This window comes from Sardina pilchardus, chromosome 9, assembly GCF_963854185.1.
Source record: "Sardina pilchardus chromosome 9, fSarPil1.1, whole genome shotgun sequence".
NCBI lineage: Eukaryota > Metazoa > Chordata > Actinopteri > Clupeiformes > Clupeidae > Sardina > Sardina pilchardus.
This window is the reverse complement of record NC_085002.1, coordinates 24,579,095-24,603,593: the sequence shown is the minus strand read 5'-3', so window position 1 is coordinate 24,603,593 and position 24,499 is coordinate 24,579,095. Positions and strand designations below refer to the sequence as shown.

Sequence of the window (24,499 nt, the reverse complement as noted above, 5' to 3'; positions counted from 1 at the left end):
TATTTATCTAGGCTACTGTGTATTTTTCACCTTTCTTTTCCATGTGCCAGAAGCAACCTGTTGATTGGTTGGACACCATTCATTCACAAAGAAAATTGGTGTCCTTAAAGGTTGGATATTTCCTAATTTTTTACATAAGGCATTAAGATAATTTCCCAAAAGATGATTTCATATTCCTCTTTTTAGTCAACTTTAGCATGGTTTCCCTCACGGGATCAAAAAAGGATATATATATACTTATAAAACTTACGAGCCTAACTATATATCCAGATTCCTGCCCTAGGATTAGGAGGTTCAGGACTTGAGTTTAGGGACAGCTCCTGACTTGCCAGCACAGGAGTTTGTCAGTGAATCTATTTGTAGACCATTATGGAAATAATATAAACACATTGAAAAGGTAAATGACAATAAAATCACAGTACTTATCACAAAAATGGATGAAAACATTTTTATTTAATCGGTTTTGTCCCGATGCATTCAGTATCATGAGTAATTTTCCGGATGTCGCCATGTTTAAATATAGAAACGCCTTTACAAAAAAAAACCCAGTATAGATTAAGGTCTGTTACTTTTTAATCACTGACAATAAACAAGGAAGAGGGAAATCTGTTCTCACTGCACCTACAGTACATATCTCCCTCCCTTCACTTCTCTGCTGAATTTCCTCGTGCACCCATTTCTGACGACATTACATATTTCCTGATCAGATTAGTGAGCTTTTATCATGGCAGGCGTACGATGGGTAACCCTATTGTCCTGGAAACCGTATCTGATCTCGGACAAAATATTTAAACAGTGATTTATATACACAAAGCTAACTTTGAGATTAACGGACTGTTACAATTCATCTCCATTTAAAAGCTGCACTTCAATACTTCAATCGGTCAAGTGTGGGTTTTTAGGAAAGCCTGTGACTTTGCATTTTAACATCTCTCAGTAGATGTGTTTGCATTTCTTAACAATTCTTTATTAGTTCCTTATAGTATACTGGTATCTCTTCAAAAAGGGCTCAATCGGGACTGAAGATGGGGAACAAAAAACAAGGTCCATGGTGGCTGGGTGACAAATTACTCTCCATATACACCTTAGCGTGTAGGAAGAGTGGGACACCATCTTCTTAAATGAGTGTCCCTCAGGACACTCAGTCTCTGTGCTGACCCCTGGCCAGTGTGGAGAGCAGCTGGTGGCCTACTGGTCCAGCTCACGCTCCTTGGCCTCCTCAGCGTTCTCTGTGGCCGTGGCGACGGCCGCCTCTAGCTCAGCGTTCTTCCTCCGTCGTTCCGCCTCAGTCACCGTCATGGGGTGGAGAGGGAAAAACCCTGCCAGCCCTGTACAACAGACAGAGAAGAGGTGATTTAAGATTCTGCATGAAATTATTGCTGATGGGTTTATTGACTTGGGTGAAGAAGGACTACTGAGAACAAAGCCATTCTTCAGACAAATGAAAATTGGCAAAACTGTTCACATATACATCTAACTAGTGTAACAGTACACATATTCGTACAGAACAGTTTCAGAATTGTGAGTAGTACGTGCCGTTGTGTGCCAAACGCAATCATTAACAGTGATTACCAGCAGGATTTTTTTTTTGTACCAAACTTTTTGTACCAACATTTTTGTAACATACTTGATATTAACAAATATGATTCCTATACAGACATATCAACTGGGGTGGAGTATATTGAGCACAATAGTTTTCCCGTGAAAATTATAACAATGGACAAAAGCAAGTAGATAGCAGTATGCCAACATCGCTCAATAGTGATCTGGAATGTTCAAGCAACATGTCAAACTAGATGACTCATTTGAATTGGCACTACATGGCTGTAAATATCTGTAAGTCTGAGGAAAAGCCAACATGGAAACGTGGAAAAGTTAATTTCCTAACAAAAAAGAAAAATGAGCTGAAACCATTGATGTTGCAATTCAGTCCACGTTTTATTTTGTCTCACCATACTTGGTCGTGTGACTACTCGTGTAACTGTATTTTAATAGGGAAAACATGGAGGTGTTTGGTCGCTTCTAACTTCATCTCTGTTTGGATCCTAATGAATGCATTGGGCTAGCTAAATGCTATCAAAGCTGCGCCGCGCACCAGAGCCAGTGAGAGGTATGTATCAACTCGTCTTAATTAAGGGAGTAACATAGTTTAATATGAAAAAACTGTGAAGTTTAAAGCTTTTATGCCAAATATGAAGGGGAAACAAATAAGGGGAAACCAATAGGGATTTACTCGAAGCTCGTCATAGCACAGAAAAAAGGTGTCATTAATCACTCATTAATCACAGGAGAGGCGTTAAACTTCCTTGTGCTGTAGGCTAGGGATTTACCCACTTAAAATTACACAGCATGCAACAATGCAAAGTTGGCTGGCAGCAGTCATAAAGACACTGCATGTTTGTACCTAGAGTCTATAACATACAGTGCCCTCCAAAAGTATTGGAACACATGCTTAAAGTTAAATATAAAATCATCTTTTGGAAATTGATCTTAATGCCTTAAATGAAACCATGAGGAAATATTCAACCTTTAAGGACATCAATTTTCTTTGTGAATGAATAATGTATTGTAAATAAATAAATGTTTTCCTTAAAATACAGGGGTCATAAGTATTGGAACGCCCATGTTAAATTCCCATTGAGGATATTTATTTTTATTTTTAAAGGCCAGTTATTTCATGGATCCAGGACACTATGCACCCTGATAAAGTCCCCTTGGCCTTTGGAATTAAAATAACCCCACATCAACACTATACCCTTCACCATACTAAGAGTTTGGCATGCTTTATGTCAGTTATTAGCTGTTAGCTAATTAGCTGGTTTCATTCTCATCGAGCAATTCAAGAGCTAGCAGTTCTTGAGCTATTAAAATGAGTCATAACTAATTTCAAAACTGTGGCTGAAGATGTTCATTGGTGTACATATGGTAGCAATGCAGCAAGTCCGATTTCAAAGATACTGACTACTGAAACACTAGATTTTTGCGTAATTGCAATGTGCTCATAGCCTGGGTGTTCCCATCCTGCCTTGCACGGTGATTTCAATCACGCAGCTAACGCAGTCTGGAAACTAACACCCAAATTTTCGCCTGATGTTGCATGTTGGCGACCAATCACAGAACAGGGGAGAAAGCAAGACCATGATGAGCTATGCGCCCAATGAACGGATCTGGGCTTTTTTTCAAATACGAGAAAATGAACGTCTGGTTGCCAGACCACGTCTCATTTGAGAAGTGGTAGGCGCTAGCCAGGCTAATGTGCTCACACATTTGTTTTGCTTTGTCTCTCGTAATAGATCCTGCTCCTAGAGCTGGCGGCCCGACACACAGACGCGCATTGTTGGCTCTGTCTCCCGTCCCCCGGCCTGGCACAGACACACACACTTGTATTTTATATTCATGGTTATATGATACTTCCTCCACACATAGAGAAGTCAGAATAATGTAAGCATTCTGACATCCTTTGAAAGTCAAAGACCACAGATAGTGCGGCTGCTCTACAAGGTATTGTATTTGTATATTTGGTTAATTGGCATATTTCCCTATGCAATAAGAGAAGTCAGTCAATAATGCTGCCATTCTGAAAGTCAAAGTCAAAGGGGTAGACAGCACGACTAATCTGCAAGGTATTTTACTGTATTTTGTTTATGATTATATGGTGTTTTCCATTTTCATGTTGTTTGCTTTGTCTCTTGCGATATTGCTCCCCATACGTGGCAGAAGCAGACAAATGACATACAGACACACACAGGTATAGAAGAATAAAATGTGTTGATTCAAATAAAGTCGGGTGACAGAGAGGCTCCGAAAGGTATATGTATAAGAATAAAATGTGCTGTTTCAAATAAAGTCGGGTGACCAGAGCAGAGAGGCTCCAACAGGTATATGTATAAGACCTGCACCTGAAAATAGTCCCCATATAACAAGCAGTAGTAGTGCGTGATATCACTGCACCTGTAGTATGTTGGCAACGTTCCTTATTACTTACGCCAAAATGAGAGTGTAGTTCCATGTCAAATCAGCCTAGATAATCGCCAGGTTTCATTTTCAGTTTGTCTTATTGCACTTTCTAACTTTTAAATGGGAAAATTACCGGAAATCTTGGTCATGCTAGCAGGCGAGATGCTAATGGTCTAATCCGATTCAATGATCTACAGTATGCTAGGCTGAAGCTAAAAGTTGTATTGCCAGACACACAGAATGGCTGGATGAACGCGAAAAAGGTAAATATCAATTGTTTTGCTCGAGGGGAGGTGGAAAATGATCTTAATTCCAAAAATGGTGGAATAACCCTTTAAGGTGTCACAGAATAAGAATATGTCAATAACTAAATTTTGACAAAATATCAGAAATAACCTTATAATTCTAAGGGGAGGAGTTGTAAAATGGATGGAGTGGGCAAATTTATATGAATTATTACTGTCCTGTGTTATTCTCAAGAATCTGAATTTACAATGAAGTCTGAGGTTTTGTGATTCCCTCCCAAGTCACACATCATGCAAAATCATTTGTCTTTGTGGTGGTGGAGTCAGGATGCGTCACAAGATAAACAGACAATATGTGAGGCAATAAAGATAGCGTCTGATAGCATGAATACACTTAAGAAGTGGGGAGTAAAAGGGAACAATAAAACCTCAATGACAATCAACCCATCAAACAAAACTAAAAAAATAACTATCTTTATGACAATGTGATAGGAATAGTACAGTATTATGATTCATCATGTACCCACCTAAAAGTTTGGCAACAGGCTTGGTTGGATGGGCCCCACATCCAATCCAGTACTTAATCCGGTCATAATTGAAAGCGACCAACTTCTCATTGTGAATGTTGGGCAGAGGATCGTATGATCCAAGCTGCTCTATGTATTTGCTGTCTCGAGCTCTCTTGTTGTATGCGGCCACAATACGGTAAAACGGCCGGTTGGTTGCTCCACCCAGAGACAGTCTGATGACCACAAATCCTCCATGATACTTCTTCAACAGTAAGGATGCTGTGAAGTGACAAGCAAATATGGGTTCAGAATTGCTCTCTCATAACATGCGAACACGAGTATCACACCAAGACATCAGAGAGACACAAATAAGATGATTTGTAAATGTGGCTTACAAGTTTAAGCTTTTCTTTTTTAAGGGTCATTCCACCTCAATTCAACAAATGCCTTCTGCTTGACCATCTCAGATTTCCTTCAAAATTTCACCACCTAAAGAGTAACCATTTAAACTAACTTAGCCAAAATATTAGATTGGTATACCTAATACATCCAGAGAAAAACATTTTTGAACATGGTACCCCCCTTCTGATTTTTGGCACATTGGCGCCCTCATCTAAATCTGCAGCAAAGTTCAGATGTCATTATCTCAAAAAGTTTTCAAGCTAAAGACTTCAAATTTTCTGTGAATAATGATTGCTACCTATAGGTCCCACATATTCATTCCTAGGCCGTATGTGTTGATACTGACTGTGTTTCAATCTTGTGAAATCAGAAGAAAAATTGCCGATTTTTTTCAAACCCCCACATTGGGTGCACCATTACACAATTTATAAACAAAATGTTTGGCAAATGGTTATGTCTCTCTACAGAAGTGTTTAAGCTGTCTTTGAAAAAGTAATTAAGAGGTGTCTATATGCTTTTTTGTTGGAAGTATTGTAACACAAAACTGAAAAATAATCAATTTGGATGATATTGTATCTCCCCATTACAGAGGTATGACAAGCTATACCAATGAATTCAACACATCTCCAGAAAGAGTATGAAATGGGCTTTCAGACTGTGAAATTTCAAGATGGTATTATGGCTGCAGTTATTTAAATGTTATTTTTAAAATATTGGTCTATTACAACAATTAGCGTTGTTTTTTGTGCTATTATTTCATGATTTCATTATCCTTTTCTTATTCCTAAGTATCAGATGTCTATGTCTTATTCTGTTAAACATTTATTTGTTCATTTACTTGCTGGGTGATGAACTAATACAATATTTCCTGTATTTCCTAAATGAATTGCTGCTGCCACTATTTAATGCCACTAGATGTCACTATTTAGTGATATCAGCAATGTGCTGTTATAGTAGACCAATATTTCAAAAATAACATTTCAATAACCATAGCCATAATACCATCTTGAAATTTCACAGTCTGAAAGCCCATTCCATGCTCTTTCTGGAGATGTGTTGAATTCATTGGTATAGCTTGTCATACCTCTGTAATGGGGAGATACAATATCATCCAAATTGATTATTTTTCAGTTTTGTGTTACAATACTTCCAACAAAAAAGCAATATAGACACCTCTTAATTACTTTTTCAATAACCGCTTAAACACTTCTGTAGAGAGACATAACCATTTGCCAAACATTTTGTTTATAAATTGTGTAATGGGGCACCCAATGTGGGGATGTGAAAAAAATCTGCAATTTTTCTTCTGATTTCACAAGATTGAAACACAGTCAGTGTCAACACATACGGCTTACGAATGAATATGTGGAATCTATACGTAGCAATCATTATTCACAGAAAATTTGAAGTCTTTAGCTTGAAAACTTTTTGAGATAATGACATCTGAACTTTGCTGCAGATTTAGATGAGGGCGCCAATGTGCCAAAAATCAGAAGGGGGGTACCATGTTCAAAAAATGTTTTCTCTGGATGTATTAGGTATACCAATCTAATATTTTGCCCAAGTTAGTTTAAATGGTTACTCTTTAGATGGTAAAAGTTTGAAGCAAATCTGAGATGGTCAAGCAGAAATTTTCTCTAAAATCCGTTGAATTGAGGTGGAATGACCCTTAAGCTTTTCCATTCTGACCTACTCAACTATTACTGTCTTTCTACAATTACCTTCTGTGCATCACTTAGTTTATACTGTAGAAAATACATTTAAAAAAAGGCTTCATATTATTAATCTAATGTCATTTTTGTAGATTTGATGCGGATAAATGTGATGTGGATTTCCACACTCATGGATAGTCCCAGATTTTTGCCAGTATATCTGATCTATACTGTTCATTTATGTTTGTATCCATTATGTGTACATTTAGTATGCATACCAAAGACTAATTAGCACAGGAAATATATATATATATATTTTACATTTGAGGTTTAGGCCCATATACTCTGAATAGGCTGTCTAGCCTCAGGAGTGGTACAGCAGGTCCACATCAAGGTTTCACAAACCTGACGCACGTTGTAGAGCGCCTTATGCTTTATCACTTGACACCAACAGAAACATAGAACCTAGGTACATTTGAGATTAAAGGGTTTAAAATGTCATGTTTCTCCACTAGTGCCTAAAACGTTGAGTGTGGTCTGCTTGGCAGGTGAGGGGTTAAATAGATTCTTATTTTACTATTAGATATGAAAACGCGAGCATTATAGTTAATGTGTTTCTGATGCTTTGCTACTGGGTTCATCTGAATGTTGATCTCAATCATAAGAAATGAAAAATCACATGTGTGTGTGTAAGTAAGTGTAAATTATTTAGCAAATAGTATTCTGGTTTGGATATTCTTGTTTCCAGATATTCATCTCCCAGTGAGGAACTTCATATCCTCAGTGAGGTTTGTGGGCAGATTAAGAGATACGTGCATGTTTTGTACAACTTCTTCTAAAGATGCAACTAATATGTTGATGCATTTACTGAACAACACTTACTGAGATGAACCATGATGGTCACTCCTCACGTCCTCATCCAAGAAGCTAGGTAGAGATCTAAAGAAGACAATAGCACATTATCTTATACAAATAGGTTTCAGTTCCCAACGATTGACAATTACATTTTACACTATCCATGAAAGTATCCATGAAGATAGCGCTGTCATTTAACCCTGTGATAGGAAGGGTTACCGAATTTCAAAACAGTTAGTTAGCAGCTTAGCTTGCACCGTTACCTGAAATGGCAATTAATGCAGCTTCCTGGATCATTAAATAATGTATTATGAAAGTTAAATAGAATACCCGTGTTAAAGTGACTCAACGCTGTGTTAGCTGCTGGTAGTCAGAATCGATAAATCCAGATACAAGTGGTAAACATTCAAGATTCCCCACTAGACCAATGTCACATTCATAAGCATGGATGGAAATGTCGAATGTTGATGACGTAGGAATGTTCGTGTGTGAAGAAAGCAACAAAATAGCATAGTATCGCCATCTACCTACCAGGAGTGTAGGTGTAACTGTAAAATCGCAGAGCTAGAAACCATCGGTTACATTAGGATCTTTTATACTAGATATATTTTAATTTTAGGAGAGAAAACAAATAGCAAAACGTGTGCCCGCGTCGAAGTTTTTACTTGTTTTGTTGACTTGATTACATCAAGTCTTTCTTGCCTGTTCAGGTGGGATCTGTAGCCTAACCTTCACTCATTTTTTTATGAGAAGCACACATTTAGAGGCTAGTCTAGGCTCAAGTAAACATTTTGCAATGTAGAAGTAGGCTTTCACCCTCAACGATAATGATTAAAAGTCTGGCAAGGCCCTTAGAGCACATATATCCACCGTCCACCAGGTGGCACTCACGTTTTACACACCTGACACCAAAACTTCACGGGAGTTTGTCCGTTTCATGACATACGGTGTTATTTCAAGGCCTTGGAAGATGAGAATCCACCTTATCTCGCTTAGACAGTGTTCAAACGGCAGGCGTAGGAAACAACAGGAAAACAGATCTGTTTTTAGGAGATCACGTCTACGGTCTGTAGGCAGTAGGCCTAACCTAGCCCCAAACATCCTCTTCAGGTGAATGTGGATCTAGCCTACTTAGAGACCCATCATTAGCTGTAAACAAGGTAGGCCTACCTACTAAACGTACTGTTAACTGTTAAATATATTTATATTCAACCCATAACCCTATATGATAATGCATATTGCTATGTCACTGTTGTGCTGATTTTCAAGATCAACTGGAAGTATTTGGGATGCTGAAATACCATGCTAATGATGCTTGGCATAATAAATGTCACCTTTGAAACACAGACCATGTGCATGGGCTGTGGAGTTGTAGTGTCTAACATCCTATCCATCCTATCCTATCCTAGTCATTTTATATTATGTGCAATTATGAAACAGTGTCATGAACTGGTAATGAGAGGCGGTCATACAATTGTAACATATGCGAACCTTTTACGTGCATTTCATACATCATCACCTGTATTTGGCCCAGAAAAATTGTGATCAAAATGCTTTTGTAAAGGTAGCAACAGCCTATGGATTGTAAAATTACCATTGACCATCTAATCCAAATCAATTCTGGATAGTGCTATGCATAATTGTTTATAGTCTATTTTCCCCTTGAATAAGGGTGAAATATTTAGTGACATATTTTTGTCAGTGTGAGTCAGACCAATAGGCCTATACAGTGTGAACCAATAGTGGAGTGGAAAGCCAAATGTATAATTGATCATTTGATCTGCAGTCATATGAATTTAGATTAAACACGACATGTGTATGTATCTATGCATGTGTGTATTTACACTATTGCTCACTAAATATTGTCTCATCAGAACCTTAACTGTCATATCCTCAAACTGAAGGAATTCCTTCATGTAAACCATGAACCCCAAACTTCCTTCCGTGATCTCTCAACAGTCATGGCCTGACATGCAATGCTCTCCAGAGGGTGAAAACACGTCAGTGCCTCCCTGACCACCACGGTAGCGACCTGGCAAAAATGAATAGACACTTCATACAGTGGCACAGCACACCAAATGCATCTTACATGGTGAATCCGTGGTGCACAATCAACTGAAAAACCCTCATTGATTCCGTCGGATGCTCGTGTTCTCGTGAAGGCCCCATGGCCCTCCAGACAGCGTTGCACGTTGTGCAGGCCGTAATTGTCTGTGACAGCCAGTTAGTGATGCCCAGATCACCAGATCATGCACCAGAGAAGAGCAAATTCCCCATGTCAAGAGCAGGCCCTCATCAGATGATGTCCGTCTGTGCTGACGTCAGCTCTTCAACATGACTTTAACGTACACCCTCTGAAAATATGTTAAAGAGACACTTCAAAGATTAGCATTAAGCTTTGTATCTTTAGAAGACCAGTCATGTTTTTGAATGGTCGAGCATCATTCCCTCAGTTTGCCTTGAGATGGGAGAAATACGGATTTCAATGAAACCCATGAATAGGACTTCCTGCTTTCAATGATGTAAAATGCTGATTTTTACATCATTGAAAGCAGGAAGTTCAACATTGAAATCCGTATTTCTCCCATCTCAAGGCAAACTGAGGGAATGATGCACGACCATTCAAAAACATGACTGGTTTTCTAAAGATACAAAGCTTAATGCTAATCGGTGAAGTGTCCTTAAATTACACGTAGGCCTTCTTTACCCGCATCTATTAATATACTGTACATAGGCTACCTAAATGTTCGCCATAGGTAGAATTTTTTTTGTTTTTATTTTTTACATATGACTGCAATAAACGTTACATAAACTATTGAGGAGGTAAACCTATGTTGAGCCTATCCATAAAGGCATCATTCCCTCAGTTTGCCTTGAGATGGGAGAAATACGGATTTCAATGAAACCCATGAATAGGACTTCCTGCTTTCAATGATGTAAAATGATGATTTTTACATCATTGAAAGCAGGAAGTCCAACATTGAAATCTGTTTTTCTCCCATCTCAAGGCAAACTGTTGGAAATGATGCATGACCATTCAAAAACATGACTGGTTTTCTAAAGATACAAAGCTTAATGCTAATCGGTGAAGTGTCCCTTTAATGAAATTACACGTAGGCCTTCTTTACCCGCGTCTATTAATATACTGTCCATAGGCTACCTAAATGTTCGCCATAGGTAGAATTTTTTTTATTTTATTTTTTTACATATGACTGCAATAAACGTTACTTAAACTATTGAGGAGGTAAACCTATGTTGAGCCTATCCATAAAGGCATGGTACTGTATGTGAATATCTGGGTGTAGTGGGTGGAGCAGACTCACCTGTTGTCTGACTGGTGTTTTGGGCATGGATGCCATATGCCAGCCACTGCCCACACAGAGACATGAGATGTGGCGTGAAAACGTGAATAAGCTTCAGACTGAAGCTAGTGTTTCATTTCACAGCGTGTTTAGAAGGGGAAATGTTTTATGTGCCATTTCTGTACCAAATATCCATTTAATGTGTCGGATTACTTAAGAAAAACGCACACACACAAACAAAAAGAAAGACAATTGACCCAGATAACAGGGTGAAGCCCCCCCCCCAAAAAATTCGTCCTCTCCCATGACGTCCATCTCTAATGTGATAACCAGCTCTGGCCACAGCTGTTTCTCACCCACCCACAATTTGATTATTTGTCTGTCTAATATTTGTGTTCCACATCTCCAGTGAAACCTCCATGTCATCATCTGTGTGATGGGCTGGAGTAGATGGGTACTGGATGCAGTTTTTGACCGAGTTCACACCTTAATTCAGTTGGACTTCAGAGGATGTTCCAAGAAAAGGATTTTGTCTCATGCAGTATGGAATTGTCATACCATTTTGTGAGCAATCCTGTGTGATGATGGTCCAATTAAACATTAAACATGTCAGATATACAAATGCAATATCAACCAGTTAAACTCGTTTTAGGCTTAAGTCAGTCAATTTGTAAATACAGCACTAAAAAATGTAAGTTGAGGCAAGATGACACATACAAAAACTGCAAAAGATTTTATGTTACATCTGTCGTTCCAGCTGCTCTGGTTGGTCATAATGGTTGCAGTAAGTGATGGTGACGTGCTGGTTAGTTGATATTAGTACATTTTAACTTAAACTGTAGGGAAACAAAAATCTTTCTTTAGCTACACTTTCTCTCGATTGTAATGTACTTCTGATAATTAATGTTAAAAAATTCAACATACCGCAAATACAACAATCAGTGAGTAAGACTTAAATACACAGATAAAGCCATTTTACCGTTTGAGGCTACATCGTGTCATGAGCTGAGTGTCTGGGATCAAGTGATCCATTTCTTGTCATGGAATGACTCTCACGATCGATTAAGTGGCACTAATGAGAACCAATGTGAGGCCAGCAGCTTTTATCCCCATTCAAACACAGCACTCGTTTTAGCAAAAATGTCTTAATTGATTAAAGCAGAACACAGGCAGCCCATCACATGTCTTAGAGTGAGATGTCACAAGAGGAGGTCGCCTGGCTTGTGGCAAGTGAAGAAATTCCCAAAATGAATTTTCATTCTTATGGTCTTTTGAAAACACATAGACAGACCTCCTAAACATGACTGCATCAGAACTCACTCATTCAAATCAGGATTCGAATCTTGCTTCACTGGCCGAGTATGTTATATAAATATGTGCATAATATTATTCTGCCCGTTGGTTCAGGCATATACATATTGGTGTGGGCGCATTTCCGTCAGTGTATATTAGTACATGTAATCAGTGTCTTGGATTCTCCAGCTACTTCCCTGAAGAGCGTAATCAGTGAAAGAGACATGAATAGACATACGCGCCCTTTGTGGTTGGCGAAATTAAAGCCTGTCCTGGAGGTGGCCAGTGAAAGACATGCTCTGGTGCCTTGTAAAAGTGTAAAAGGGTGCGTAATGTGACTGTGAGGCACTGTTTCAGAGGGTCTGACTCTGAGCAAGGTCTTTGGCCTGTGTGTGCGTTCGCTCGCTGGGCAGGAGATGGGGCAGCCATGGCCAGGCCTTGCAGAGCCTGGGTCAGGATAGTCACAGCCTGTTAAAGATAAGAGTCACGCTCCCCTCTGTGTTTAAGGGCAATTCGTAATTCACTGTGACCTCGTATCTGGATCATGACCCCCCCCCCCCCTCACGTGTTGCTGTGTCAAACTGCAAGGCAATGAAAGGATTCCCTTCTCCTGCTGAGGAGAGCATCTGCTTCTCAATAATGTTCATAAGTGATAAGACTACACAATACCATACTACCAACTCTATGGTCATAACAAGTTGGTTAGTAGAATCTTTTCACATTGATAAGTTGCTTTTGATAAGATTTTATGTTTCATAGCAGACGGGAGGGAGAAAGAAAGGAAGATGAGTAGATAGTGTACCAATCAGACATCGTTCTGTTCATGTGTTATGGCCACCAATATAACTCCGCTGTCAAGAGTTTTGGGTTGTTGTCACAGTGTAGTACTTTAAGGTATGACTTTGAAATGTATAATTTTTTTGTTCGTTTTTAATTTGTGGAACACTGTTGAAGGATTTCATAGCAGTGTCCTCTATCAGAGGGGCCAGAAACCTTTTTCACCTCTGGAAAGCATCTCTTGCGAAAACTATATAGCCTATATTTTTCACAGCTTGGTCCATTCTGATGGGATATTCTTAGATGATTTGATAAGTTTCTTTAACCCCCATAAAGCACATGGTTTCTCCTGTACAGATTTCATATAATATTTATTAATTCAAGTCAAATACCTTTCAAGGCTCCCCAGGGATTTCAAAGTTGTAATTAGAAACCCAGCAGGCCTTTAATTCAGGTCAATGGATTTTGATATAAATTACATTTCTCTTGCTGTGCCAGCCAGAATAATTGCTTATTTTTAGAAAGGCTGCCAAGTCCTCTTCAAATCTGTCCTTGCTTTGTGAAAAAAAAAAAAAAAAAAAACATACCGGTAGGTGAATGAGAGATTCGGCTTCTCATTTTAGAGGATAAGTAAAGATTATATAGTGAAATAAGAAAAATATTTACTGAAACAGAAGCAGCATACTTTATATAACTTGCAATTAATGAGGTTCCTGTTGCATTATAATCAGGCAGCTAATGTCCTTCACTTTAAATCATAAAACATTAAAGATTAATATTCAGACGGAAGGAGCTGGATATGTGATTAGCTAAACTGAAAAAAAAATAAAAATGGGTAAGATGGGATTTCATGATTCCCCACTTTGATTCGTCACAGACATAGCAGTGAAATATTCGTGCCCACGTTGAAATGAAGAAATACACTCGCTCTGATCCGTAGTCATATTTTTCCGAGGTAATGTAACTTTCATGAACTCACTCTGAATAGAACCAGACATGGGTGTGAAATCACAGAGACATTGAGGGCCGGCATTAATCGAAGACGGCTATGAAATGGGGATAATGAAATAGCACTTTAATGTTGTGTAATTTAGTTGAGGGGGGCAGAGGTCAGTATCTCTCAGTCACACATGTACATGTCTGAATTAAACCCTTAACAGTCTCAGAAATTGGATTGATAAACTTTTGTCTTTAAATTATTATGCGAGTGTTGCCTCATAGGTGGTCGAGCGCTCTACGCCATATTGTGACAAGTATGAGTTTCATACATGAGACTGATGAGAGATGCAGGCATCACATTTCAGGATTGGTGAAATTGTCAGGCCATCTGTGGAAAATCAGATAATGAAACCTGTCGAGAAGTTTTGTTGAGATATAGTTTTCACTCCTTGGAAGTGTGTGCGGCAAACCGTTTATTATTATTACACTCTTTGTGTTTTCTATACTGTCGAGCTCCATTCAGATGGCATTCTAAAGGAAATGTCGACCCCGTCGCTCTTTTTGTCTGTGCCAGATTGGAAGGGCAGACATGACCTCCTCAAAGTCCACAGCCCCGGAGGCATCTTTAAGCACACAGAGCAGAGCAGCAGGGTTTATCTGGATCTCGCAGTTTCAATAGACTCGGTGTGTTTGTCTCTTTCCCCCCTTTTCCCCCATTTAAGTGAAGAGAACAGGTGAGGTCTGGTGTTAGGTGATAAGGGGTTCTCTTGGCAGGGATGAGACCTGCCTGTCCTTGTTGTTCTATAAGTTAGAGAGTATACATTCTCATTGACCTTAGTATTGCCTGTGCGTTGAACTCATTACAGCCCTCGTCTAAGCAGTTGTATGTCTTTGTGCTGAAAGTTTAGAAAATGTGAATAATGACGTTTGTCGTTTAAGCAACATTCCTTCTCCATAGTCGTTAATCTTCATAAAGACACACCCTCCTTACTGATGAAGACTGTGTATGTCCTCCCTAAGGAGACTATAGATAGGGAACACACATCTTTGCTACCCTGACATCTGAGCGTGTAGTGAGTCATTGTCATTTGAAGTTTTTGAACTAAGAATAACTGCTTGTTATTTGGCATTAGCAGTTTAGCTAAGATGATATCATGCCAGTATTGGATTATTATTTGCTAGATTGTTGGATATCATACCATGCTTGGTTTTTATCATTTGCCATCTCCTGCAATTTAATATTAATAGACCTCTCTGTTAGTTAGAGTAAAGGTACACTTTGGAAAGGACCAGGTTCCCATACCTATGCTGTCAACATGTTTTCGAGTTATACTAAAAAGAGCGCTTCCTTGCCCTAATAATGCCCTTCTCTCATGTTCCTCACTTCTCACTTGTGAGGTATTACTCTACCGTCCTACTGCCCATTACCGCCACACAAGTGCATTCAACATATACACATACAGTGTATGTTACATATACACATTATATACATTCATATTTGGATTTCTATCCTCATTACTCATGTCTCTGCTTAAACGGTTTGATCATTATCATCTGCTAATTCTATTCATAAGAACCTTCTGCATGTACACCGAGATGTGTTGATGTGCTGATGTGTTCAAATGTTGCGGAGGAATTGGTCCTTTCCACTGTAACCTTGGGCTTGCTTTGTGCACTATTGTGAATGGTGTTTTATAGATTAATTAAATTGAATTGAATGCCCAAGAAGACTTCACTTCATTGGTTAACCTCTGGAGAGCATTTGCTGTGTAAACAAAGAAATAGTACAATTATATTAGACATTTTTGCAAACTTCCTCAGTCTCCGTTATGATTTTCTATGTCCAAAATAATTGTCAGTGGCCATCTATTTGGAGGAGTTCTTTTATAATGGATAAAGCTGAGCCAAGCTGAAATAATGTTTCTGTTTACACATCCCAGGACATATTTTTGTCCTTAGAACATCCATCAATTCAGTGCTTTACTTTGGATTTGAAGGAAAATAGAAAATATCATCTTAAACAATACCAAAAATTATTGCTAATACCAATATTATTACGTTAAAAGACTATTAAAAGTCTATTATTTGCTATGGTATGACATGGGGATCCAACACAAAATAATTTGTTTAATGAACACACTTGATTGTAAATTCATTGTTCAAGCTTACAACCCAATTAACCCAATACCCCCCCTCCACCCTTACCCCAGGTCCTGCCATGCTACCTGTCGCTTGTGATGGACACCAAACTGCAGATGGAGAACGTCAGTGGCAGAGCTACTCCTCCACACATTCTTGAGCCAGCAGATACCTGTGCGTCTCCATATGTGAGCAAAATGGAGCTGCATGCTCCTCGCGCCTCACACCACCCCGGAGATCCGTATCTCGCCATCGCACTGTTCGTGATTAATGTGAGCGTAAGGTAAAGTAAGCAGCAACCCTCTCCTCTAACAAGACATTTTATATATGCTCGTGTTCATGCTCACACTCACACACACGCTCACTTTCCTGATCAAATAATTGCCAGAAGGAACCAATAACACATTGAGATAATTCCCTGCAGATGTAAAGAACGCAGGGTTTCTGCGAGCTAACAAGGTTCAATCGTGAGCGCCAACATGGACGTGTGTGTCTCTGTGTGTGTGTGTGTGTGTGTGTGTGTGTGTGTGTGTGTGTGTGTGTGTGTGTGTGTGTGTGTGCGCGTGTGTGTGTGTGTGTGCAGTCCACTCCTTCTCTTCTCCTCAGAAGTCGAACCATAATGCCCTTATTTAACTGTGAAAAGGCTTGTGAGTTGGCTTTCCTCTCACTGTATGTCCACAATGTACTGAACAGCAGTTCAAGTGCTTTGAATGTTGTGTCAGTGTGTTACTTGTTGTGGTACTCAATGGGGCGTACAAACAGTAAAACTAAGGAGGAAGTTTTTGATAGTGAGAGAGAGAGAGATTGTGCGTGTGTGTGTGTGTGTGTCTGTGTCTGTGTGTGTGTGTGTGTGGGTGTGTGTTTGTGTGTGCATGCAAACACATGTGTATATTTCTGATGTGTGCACATCTACACATTTGTATTAATTTAACTGGAAATATGTTGTGTGAAAGTAGGAAAGAAAACATAATAATTTGTCACGCATTAATTCCTGCAAACTGCTTCAGACAGTATGTCTGCTACAATGGATTGAAAAAAAGATTCATTTTAATCCCTCTTTTTTCTCCACGATTGAAAAAGATCTGCATTTAATCTCTCTTTAGTCCCCCATTATAATAATGTGTCTTTTGTGTACTCAAACATGAACGGCAAAACATCAGAAAGACACCACTTTGATTCAAAAACCAGATAGGCTGCTTTGCAGAGAAATGATTGCATTCACCTAAGAGCAGGATAGGACCTTGGTAATTGCCATGTCACAAATATTGGGAGGCTATGTAGGGAAGTGTTTGAAGAAGGAGCCTCCGATCAAGATAAGATTTCAGGCAGCATCTGAAGAGAGAAGGAGTGCTTTAGAAGTTTGGAGGAAAGCACAAGTGTGTAGCCTGCTTAAATCAGACATAAAGGGGTTAAGAGCTAGCGCGTACCTTTGAGCACTTTGTGGTCTATCAAAGCCCTGTGCCTCTGGGGCTGTGGTATCAGTCACTATGGCATTTTCACCAACAAAAGCAGTGTCTTTTGCAAACAATGTGCGTGTGTGTGTGTGTGTGTGTGTGTGTGTGTGTGTGTGTGTATGTGTCCATTTGTTTACATCAATGCAATCTGTAAAAGTAGATTTTTTTTCACAGGGATGATTATGACAAACAACAACAAATCAGGAAATATGAAAAGTATAAATGAGATGATATGTAATCATTGTCCACTGGGGGTCTCTTGTCACTATGATATTAATTGTAGTTTAAAAAAAAGAAAGAAAAAAAACAATTAAAAGGAATTAATGATGACGTCCACTTGGATGATTGATGGATTGTTTTTTAGGCTGTTTTTATGAGCTAAGACCTGTGATATTTTTACGCCTGCACGTTTTACTTGAAGTGTCCGCTTCTAACTTGATCCTTGCACGACATGCCACGTTGCGACAGTGTCGCTCATTTTATAACTGTTTATTTTAATTCCCTCCTTATAGCCTATGTTTCGGTGCGACCACACTTTTGATTTTTCGACTTTCTCCTGTCTTGAAAAATTATCACCTTATGCGTAAGGAGCTCCAGATGTGGTTTTGGTTTGAAGCGCGACTGTTTTGGTTCTCCATCGGCTTGTTTTCTGGCCTTGTGATTGTGTGATTGATTGTAACCTATGCGCTGTAATGAAATAGGCATGCCTGGCTCAGTAATTCTCACAGTGCACAAATTACACGTTGAGCATTTAACGTAGTATGCTTATATTAAAAATGACAACGTAATTTGGGCAAGAATAGTATTGTTGCCTAGATGTGGGAACTCTTAGCATTCTTTTTAGACTGCCGATTCTCAGCTAACTCTTCCGGATATTGAAACCAACACGTCTTGTTTTCATAACATTAACCACATCACTTGATGTGTTGTGTTTCAAGAAATAGCAGTATGGAGGTGGTCTTTACTGAATGTTTTTATTCCGATTTGCACTCCTCCAAGTCCATATCAAGCAGGCTATCGCATTTCCAAGTATACTGTCGTATATGAGAATGCACATTTTTTTCCTCAGACATTTAGCAACAAATGAAAGGTGTAGGTGGGATTTGGAAATAACTAAATGTTTAAAATCGAGTTCTCTAGCAGCGTGTTTCACTTTGTAGGAAATTTGGCATGTAGCCTACGTGTGTGTGACAACTGGAAGCTGGACTAGACATACTCTTCAGAAGGCATGCGAATCATTCATCAACCGTCAGTAATTTAACACAAGGCTGAGAGCCGTGAGTGCACGCTCCGGGAGTGTTCATCTTCCCGCTGAGTTCGGCATTCAGCAGGTTGTTGCACGCTACTTCCATCTCTCCTCCGCCCAGTCTTCAAATTTGAGACCTGTAAATTGGCTATTCAAATAATAAGGCTGTTAAACGTAAATTTTGCAACACAGCTACAAAATAATGATCTCATTTTGCGCTGGTAATAATTGTAATAATGAAATCAGTTGTCTCAAGTAGACTGTCTTTACCTTTAAGTTTTATATACGCACTCAAATGCATTATTCAAAAGTATCAGGAAATGCTTCGCTTATGGAAAGATAGATGGCGTCGATTATGTAAGTGCGTGTGTGTGTTTTGGAGAATGAGTGGCCTAAGTGATGAGAGAAAGTGTTGGTTGGGCAGAGGGTTCGATAATGTAGCGTTGACGGTTTTTAAAAAACCTGCAGAGAGCAGTGAGTTGTCCATCAAAGCCGCCCGTTTTTCTGGAAAACTCTTTTGTTTGCTTTCACTTGATTGATGCTCGACTTAATCCAAGGCTCGGCGAGTCTTCCCAGGAGGTTGAGCCGGGCTCTTTGTGCCTCCCCAGCCCATGTGAAGCAAACCAAAGCGGGAGAGGGTCAGAGTACTACGGCTGGGTACCAGTTCCTCCCCACCAGCGCATCTGCATGTGAAATCGCCATTTCACCCCTCCACACTCCCTAATTGTTGTAAAAATTATTTGTGAAATTGCCTTCCTCCAGGAGTGTTTTCCACGGCAATTGTCACACAATTTTCTATGCGCGGCAGTCCCACAGAGTTGACACACGGGCCCCGTCCATTCAACATATGTGACTTTTCTCATTCCACGATAAAGCTGAATCATGCACTCCTGCTACAGTTTGTCCAAAGGCTATTTATTAATGTAAGAAGGGAGTTCCACCACACGTTTCCCACAAGGCAATGTATTTGTTGCTAGGCTTGCTACTGAGTCAGTCAGTTGGATAACACCTCTGTTGAAGTTCTGAATCTTTGCTATAGCTGTGTCGTTGTATTTCTCATATTTAATCTAGTTTGACAAATGACCAAACAAGATAAATGATGGATTTAATGTCGTCTATTTTTAACTTAATCTACTTATCCCTAAATAGGTTACATTCCACACGAAAAAGTGGACGACAAAATCAGTGTCTTTGTAAGTTGCATTGTTTCATTAAATGTAAGGCATGCCAACAATCATCAAATTTGCGGTTCTCTTTGTTTCCTACTTTGATAATCGCAGCCTATCTTTTTTACATTCCACCACTAGTTGTCAGAGGATTTCTCCATGTAGTTAATTAGTTGATATTTGGACTTTGACCTCGATGTCAGGTGCAGATGACATGTCATCCCTGTCATTATTATGGGAATGCGTGAAAAGTATCATGTGCGTTTATCATCTGTAAATGCGCTATATTTAATTGAAATAGTCAGACTGTCTGTGACTTTCAGAATATATCCATATTCTTGAAATCTTGGAATGCACAACTAGCATCCTAACAGACACACATATTCAGAAGCCTATTTCATGCATTCCCATTCCCAGAATTAATCATGTACCAATATCCAGTCACTTTTTCGTAGGATAGCCGAAATGTTTTTTATTATTATTATTATTATTATTATTATTATCATTTGTATTATTATTATTGTTATTATATTTGCTATACATCTGACTAGTGATCTCACACGATTCTTCCTTGTAAAATTACAAAAAAGGACCCATTTGTATCGTTTGTGAATTTGAGTTTGGCTGAGAGATAGTGACGCAACGGTCTCAGAGCGGAATGTGACTTTGCATCCTCCCAAACCAGCTGCTATTGGTCCGTCGGTCCGTAGCTATACCCTCTCTCTCAATCATGAATAAAAGAAAGGCCGTGGAACCTATCGGTGCGCTCAACTGCCTCCTCCTACAACGTGCTCTAAAGTTAGCCACTTAAACTACCCCACCCAGCCCGCAGACGTTGTTATCAAAACCAACAGGGCTCCAACAGTACCAAGACAAAGAATAAAATAATCTTTGCTCAAGCCGACTTTCGAAAGCAAGACGCACGCCTTCCTCATCACACAGCGAGAGAGCTTTTCCTTCTTTTCGCGGGGAGACGCCGCTAGGCACTTGACCACCTCTTTTGACTTTTTTCCCTTCTGTTTTTGATGGGGTGTTGTGCGGCAGATTTTCTGCTTGGAGTTTCTATTTCATTGGTGTGTACTTTTATGAAGGGTTGACAATTCGTCAAAGCTTAATTGTGGACCTGTTGGTGTGAGTGATTTATTTGGCTTTGCAACTGTCCCGATTTTTGAAGTAGCTGGAATGGCTACTTTACCAGGAACAGTACCACGAATGATGCGTCCAGCTCCAGGCCAGAACTATCCCCGAACCGGATTCCCTTTGGAAGGTATGCGGATGGCAGAGGATGCTCGTGATACGAGGGATATACATCAACAGATGGCCTGGCCATGTACATTAAGTGTGTTTACAGTTGACTTTTCTTGACTCTAAGTATATGTTTGGCGTGGGCCTGTCTTTCTGTAAAACTCTGTAGCTTAGTTGTTTGATTCCACATGAACTTTTTCTGAAGTAGAGCAAGTGCAGTTAATAGGCGACAATTTGTTCGGTAATTAACACTGTCAGGAAGAGCCGGTCGGGAGGCTACAAATCACTCCCTGTAGGACAAGCAGGAGGTCCATTGAGTCATCTCAAAGACTTTGCATAAAGCATGCTATCAACAACTTTAAATTGAAAGTTTAGCCTATATGAAATTGTAACTACTCAAAGTATTGTCCTGTTTTGCTAGATTTTAGATTTTTATTATTTTAATTTTGCAAAAGTAGCCATGATAATATAGGAAGACAATATAGTGTGCCAGTTGGACTTTCCATCCAAAACCTCCTCTCCTAAATGTCCAAACACTCTGGAAGGTGTGTGTGCGTGTGTGTGTGTGTGTGTATGTGTGTGTGTGTGTGTGTGTGTGTGTGTGTGTGTGTGTGTGTGTGTGTTATTTGCATGCCAGAGCCCGTCTTGCGCGGGAGCAGTTCCCAGCCACAGACAGTACGTGCTCAAGTGCTTTTTACCAAACAGCACAAGCCACGATTTTCGCAAGTTACTGAAGCTGCCGGATTTAGTGAAGTATCCCAGTGCTGCAAATGGTGAAAAAATACACATCTAAGAGATGGCTCAAAGGATCACATCAATATTTGTACAGCATGACTTGGAATAATCAAGGTGAAAAGTGGTGCAATCTTTAGTGCCTCTTGAATGCTAAATTGGACATTGAAGTGGTGTTTGCATTCAATGTCATCCACAGCCTGTGTGGACAGCATGACTGTGAATTAGTGTGGTGGCGATCCTATTTTTTAAATTGCTTACATTTAGCTAAAAATTGCATTTGCTATCTTGACCCTATCTTGATGCCCAAGAAAAACATTCAATCGAACAAAAATATATGTATTTGATCTGAACTCCAACGAATGAGATAAAACAATGTAGGCCTAGGCTAGTTTAAGTAAGGCCTATGTTTATTAGCATTTTCTCAGGAGACATATTAGAGCATATCATTTACTCGTGAGTTAATTTTTTAAGTCGTGTTAGAGCAAGTTGTTCACCACTGTTATATTACACAGGCTATATAATGCATGCGTGAGATAATAGATCATTGTGGACAAATGAGCTTGAATAATTGTTCCCTTATTAATTCGTTAAATGTACATACATCTTTGTTATGAAACAGTATCAACACCACTGGGCCAAGGTCGGGTGAATCAACTTGGTGGAGTTTTCATCAATGGAAGGCCGCTACCAAATCATATCCGACACAAGATAGTAGAGATGGCTCACCACGGCATCCGGCCCTGCGTAATCTCGCGACAGCTGCGAGTCTCCCACGGCTGTGTGTCCAAAATCCTCTGTCGGTACCAGGAGACTGGTTCGATACGTCCTGGGGCGATAGGTGGAAGCAAACCCAGGGTGAGTAAAGGCATAGTTCAAGACAGGTATCTGGGATCCTTTACTCAGGGTGTTCTAATGTTGCTAAATGACTGAATGACATTGTGATGATGACAGTGGTTGTTTAGGATGCCACAGTAGGCTATATCATGAAAAGTCTACCTAGCATTATTTTAGCATGGGAAACATTGAAAGACTTGAAGGTTGTAGTTATTGTAGGCCTCAGTAATAGTGAATGAATGTCATAAGCCCGAGTCCAGTAAATATGTCATTAGAGGAGTGATATCCTATTGATATGCAATCAGTAAATTCAACTGGAGACATTGAGCAAAGTCGTCATATAGCCTAAATTGTGTTTTACTTGAGGGTCTGACTAATGTGCTAATTGCTCGTTTGAATGAAAACAAGGTAAAAATGAATTGACAGGCCTATTTTGGTTTCTCCATCTCTCCTCGACATTTTATTCCTGGGCTTACGATTTGGAACCTAAAGCAGGTGGCAACGCCGGACGTAGAAAAGAGGATTGAGGAATACAAACGCGAAAACCCAGGGATGTTTAGCTGGGAGATAAGAGACAAACTTCTGAAGGACGGGGTGTGCGACAGAAGTACGGTTCCTTCAGGTGAGGCCTCATCCGGTAAGCACCGTTTCCTTTCTACCGCCAACTTCACCAACTTTGTGTGACAGCTTGCGCTGCCAGCTGGACCTAGGCCATTTGTATGTGTTATACTTGAACATTTACATTTTCATACCTTGCATTTCCATCGTTTGCATTTTACAGACACGCATGTCCAACGAATAATTTATTTTGTTTTGTTATTTAGACAGGCATAGGGTAGACTTATTTAAGATTAATAGACCTTTTCGATCAGACACAGTATTGTTCGATGAAAATATTGTTCTGACTTTGGTAAAGTAGCCTACTGTACTCACTTTGACAAAAGTACTTTGATAAAATGTATCAAATTAAGAGAAAATTCCCTTTAGCACAGTAGCCTATCTTAAAGCTTGATTCTCACTTCTTTTTCTTTAGTGAGCTCTATTAGCCGGGTATTGCGCGCACGCTTTGGGAAAAAAGATGACGATGATGATTGTGATAAAAAGGATGAAGACGGCGAGAAGAAAACCAAACATAGCATCGATGGGATACTTGGTGATAAAGGTAATGAGGTTATATTTTATTTAGCAGAAGGCTACTTTAATGGGAATGTATTATTATTATTATTATTATTATTACCATCACTATTATTATTATTATTATTATTATTATCATTATTAATAATAATATTATCATCATCATTATTATAACTATTATTATTATTATTAGTAGTAGTAGTAGTAGTAGTAGTATTATAGAATATCGCTCCAGTCTATATGTGTACATATTTATACAGGCCTATATCAAAATAGCACAATTTTAAATGGTGTGATTTAGCTGTTTAATCGCCATTAGTGTCGTCAAACCGATAGATCACTACATTCCTCCAGAGCTAATATCATCTAGGGAATATGTGCACCTCTTCGGCAAATAGGAAACAGTTATTGGCAAATCGCAGTGGTTACTCATGCTGTTAGATCCTCTATCTAGTCCGTACTCAATTATTTATATAGTCTCTGACGCAAGGTATTTAGCTCCAGTAAATTAATTTGTGTAACAGATTCCTCAGCGGCTCCACTTAACGACCCGTCTAAACGACAGCTGACAGATGACCCATTTGACAATCAGTGTCAGTGTAAGCAACTTCGCAC

At 39.3% G+C, this 24,499-nt stretch overlaps 2 protein-coding genes across 4 annotated transcripts in view; one reads left to right on the top strand and one right to left on the bottom strand.

The window, feature by feature from the left end:
- Positions 1-434: 434 nt before the first annotated feature.
- mrps16 (mitochondrial ribosomal protein S16) lies at positions 435-8,076 on the bottom strand. 2 transcript variants are annotated; one of them, XM_062544360.1, is made up of 4 exons: positions 7,951-8,076; positions 7,648-7,704; positions 4,730-4,990; positions 435-1,328 (listed from the first exon to the last, which is right to left on the bottom strand). In XM_062544360.1, exons 2-4 carry the CDS (start codon positions 7,658-7,660, stop codon positions 1,189-1,191), a joined length of 414 nt encoding a protein of 137 aa, XP_062400344.1. In that variant the 5' UTR covers positions 7,661-7,704; positions 7,951-8,076; the 3' UTR covers positions 435-1,188. The 2 variants fall into 2 exon arrangements, with proteins under 2 accessions (XP_062400344.1, XP_062400345.1); XM_062544361.1 differs by having other exon boundaries at positions 7,884-8,061.
- Positions 8,077-21,103: 13,027 nt separating this feature from the next.
- Positions 21,104-24,499, top strand: part of pax7a (paired box 7a) — a 64,930-nt gene continuing 61,534 nt past the window's right edge. The window contains exons 1-4 of one of the 2 annotated variants that reach the window (XM_062545066.1): positions 21,104-21,203; positions 22,536-22,771; positions 23,246-23,372; positions 23,784-23,912. In XM_062545066.1, the coding sequence (XP_062401050.1) occupies positions 21,119-21,203; positions 22,536-22,771; positions 23,246-23,372; positions 23,784-23,912 (577 nt within the window). In that variant the 5' untranslated portion in view covers positions 21,104-21,118. Of the gene's footprint in view, positions 21,204-22,535; positions 22,772-23,242; positions 23,388-23,783; positions 23,913-24,499 lie in introns of both variants that reach the window. The other variant, XM_062545065.1, reaches the window with a different exon arrangement.

Coding starts and splice junctions, on each gene's coding strand:
- mrps16 (XM_062544360.1), bottom strand. Junction 1,329..4,729: donor GCCTGTTGCCAAACTTTTAG/GTGGGTACATGA, acceptor TCTGTTGTACAG/GGCTGGCAGGGTTTTTCCCT.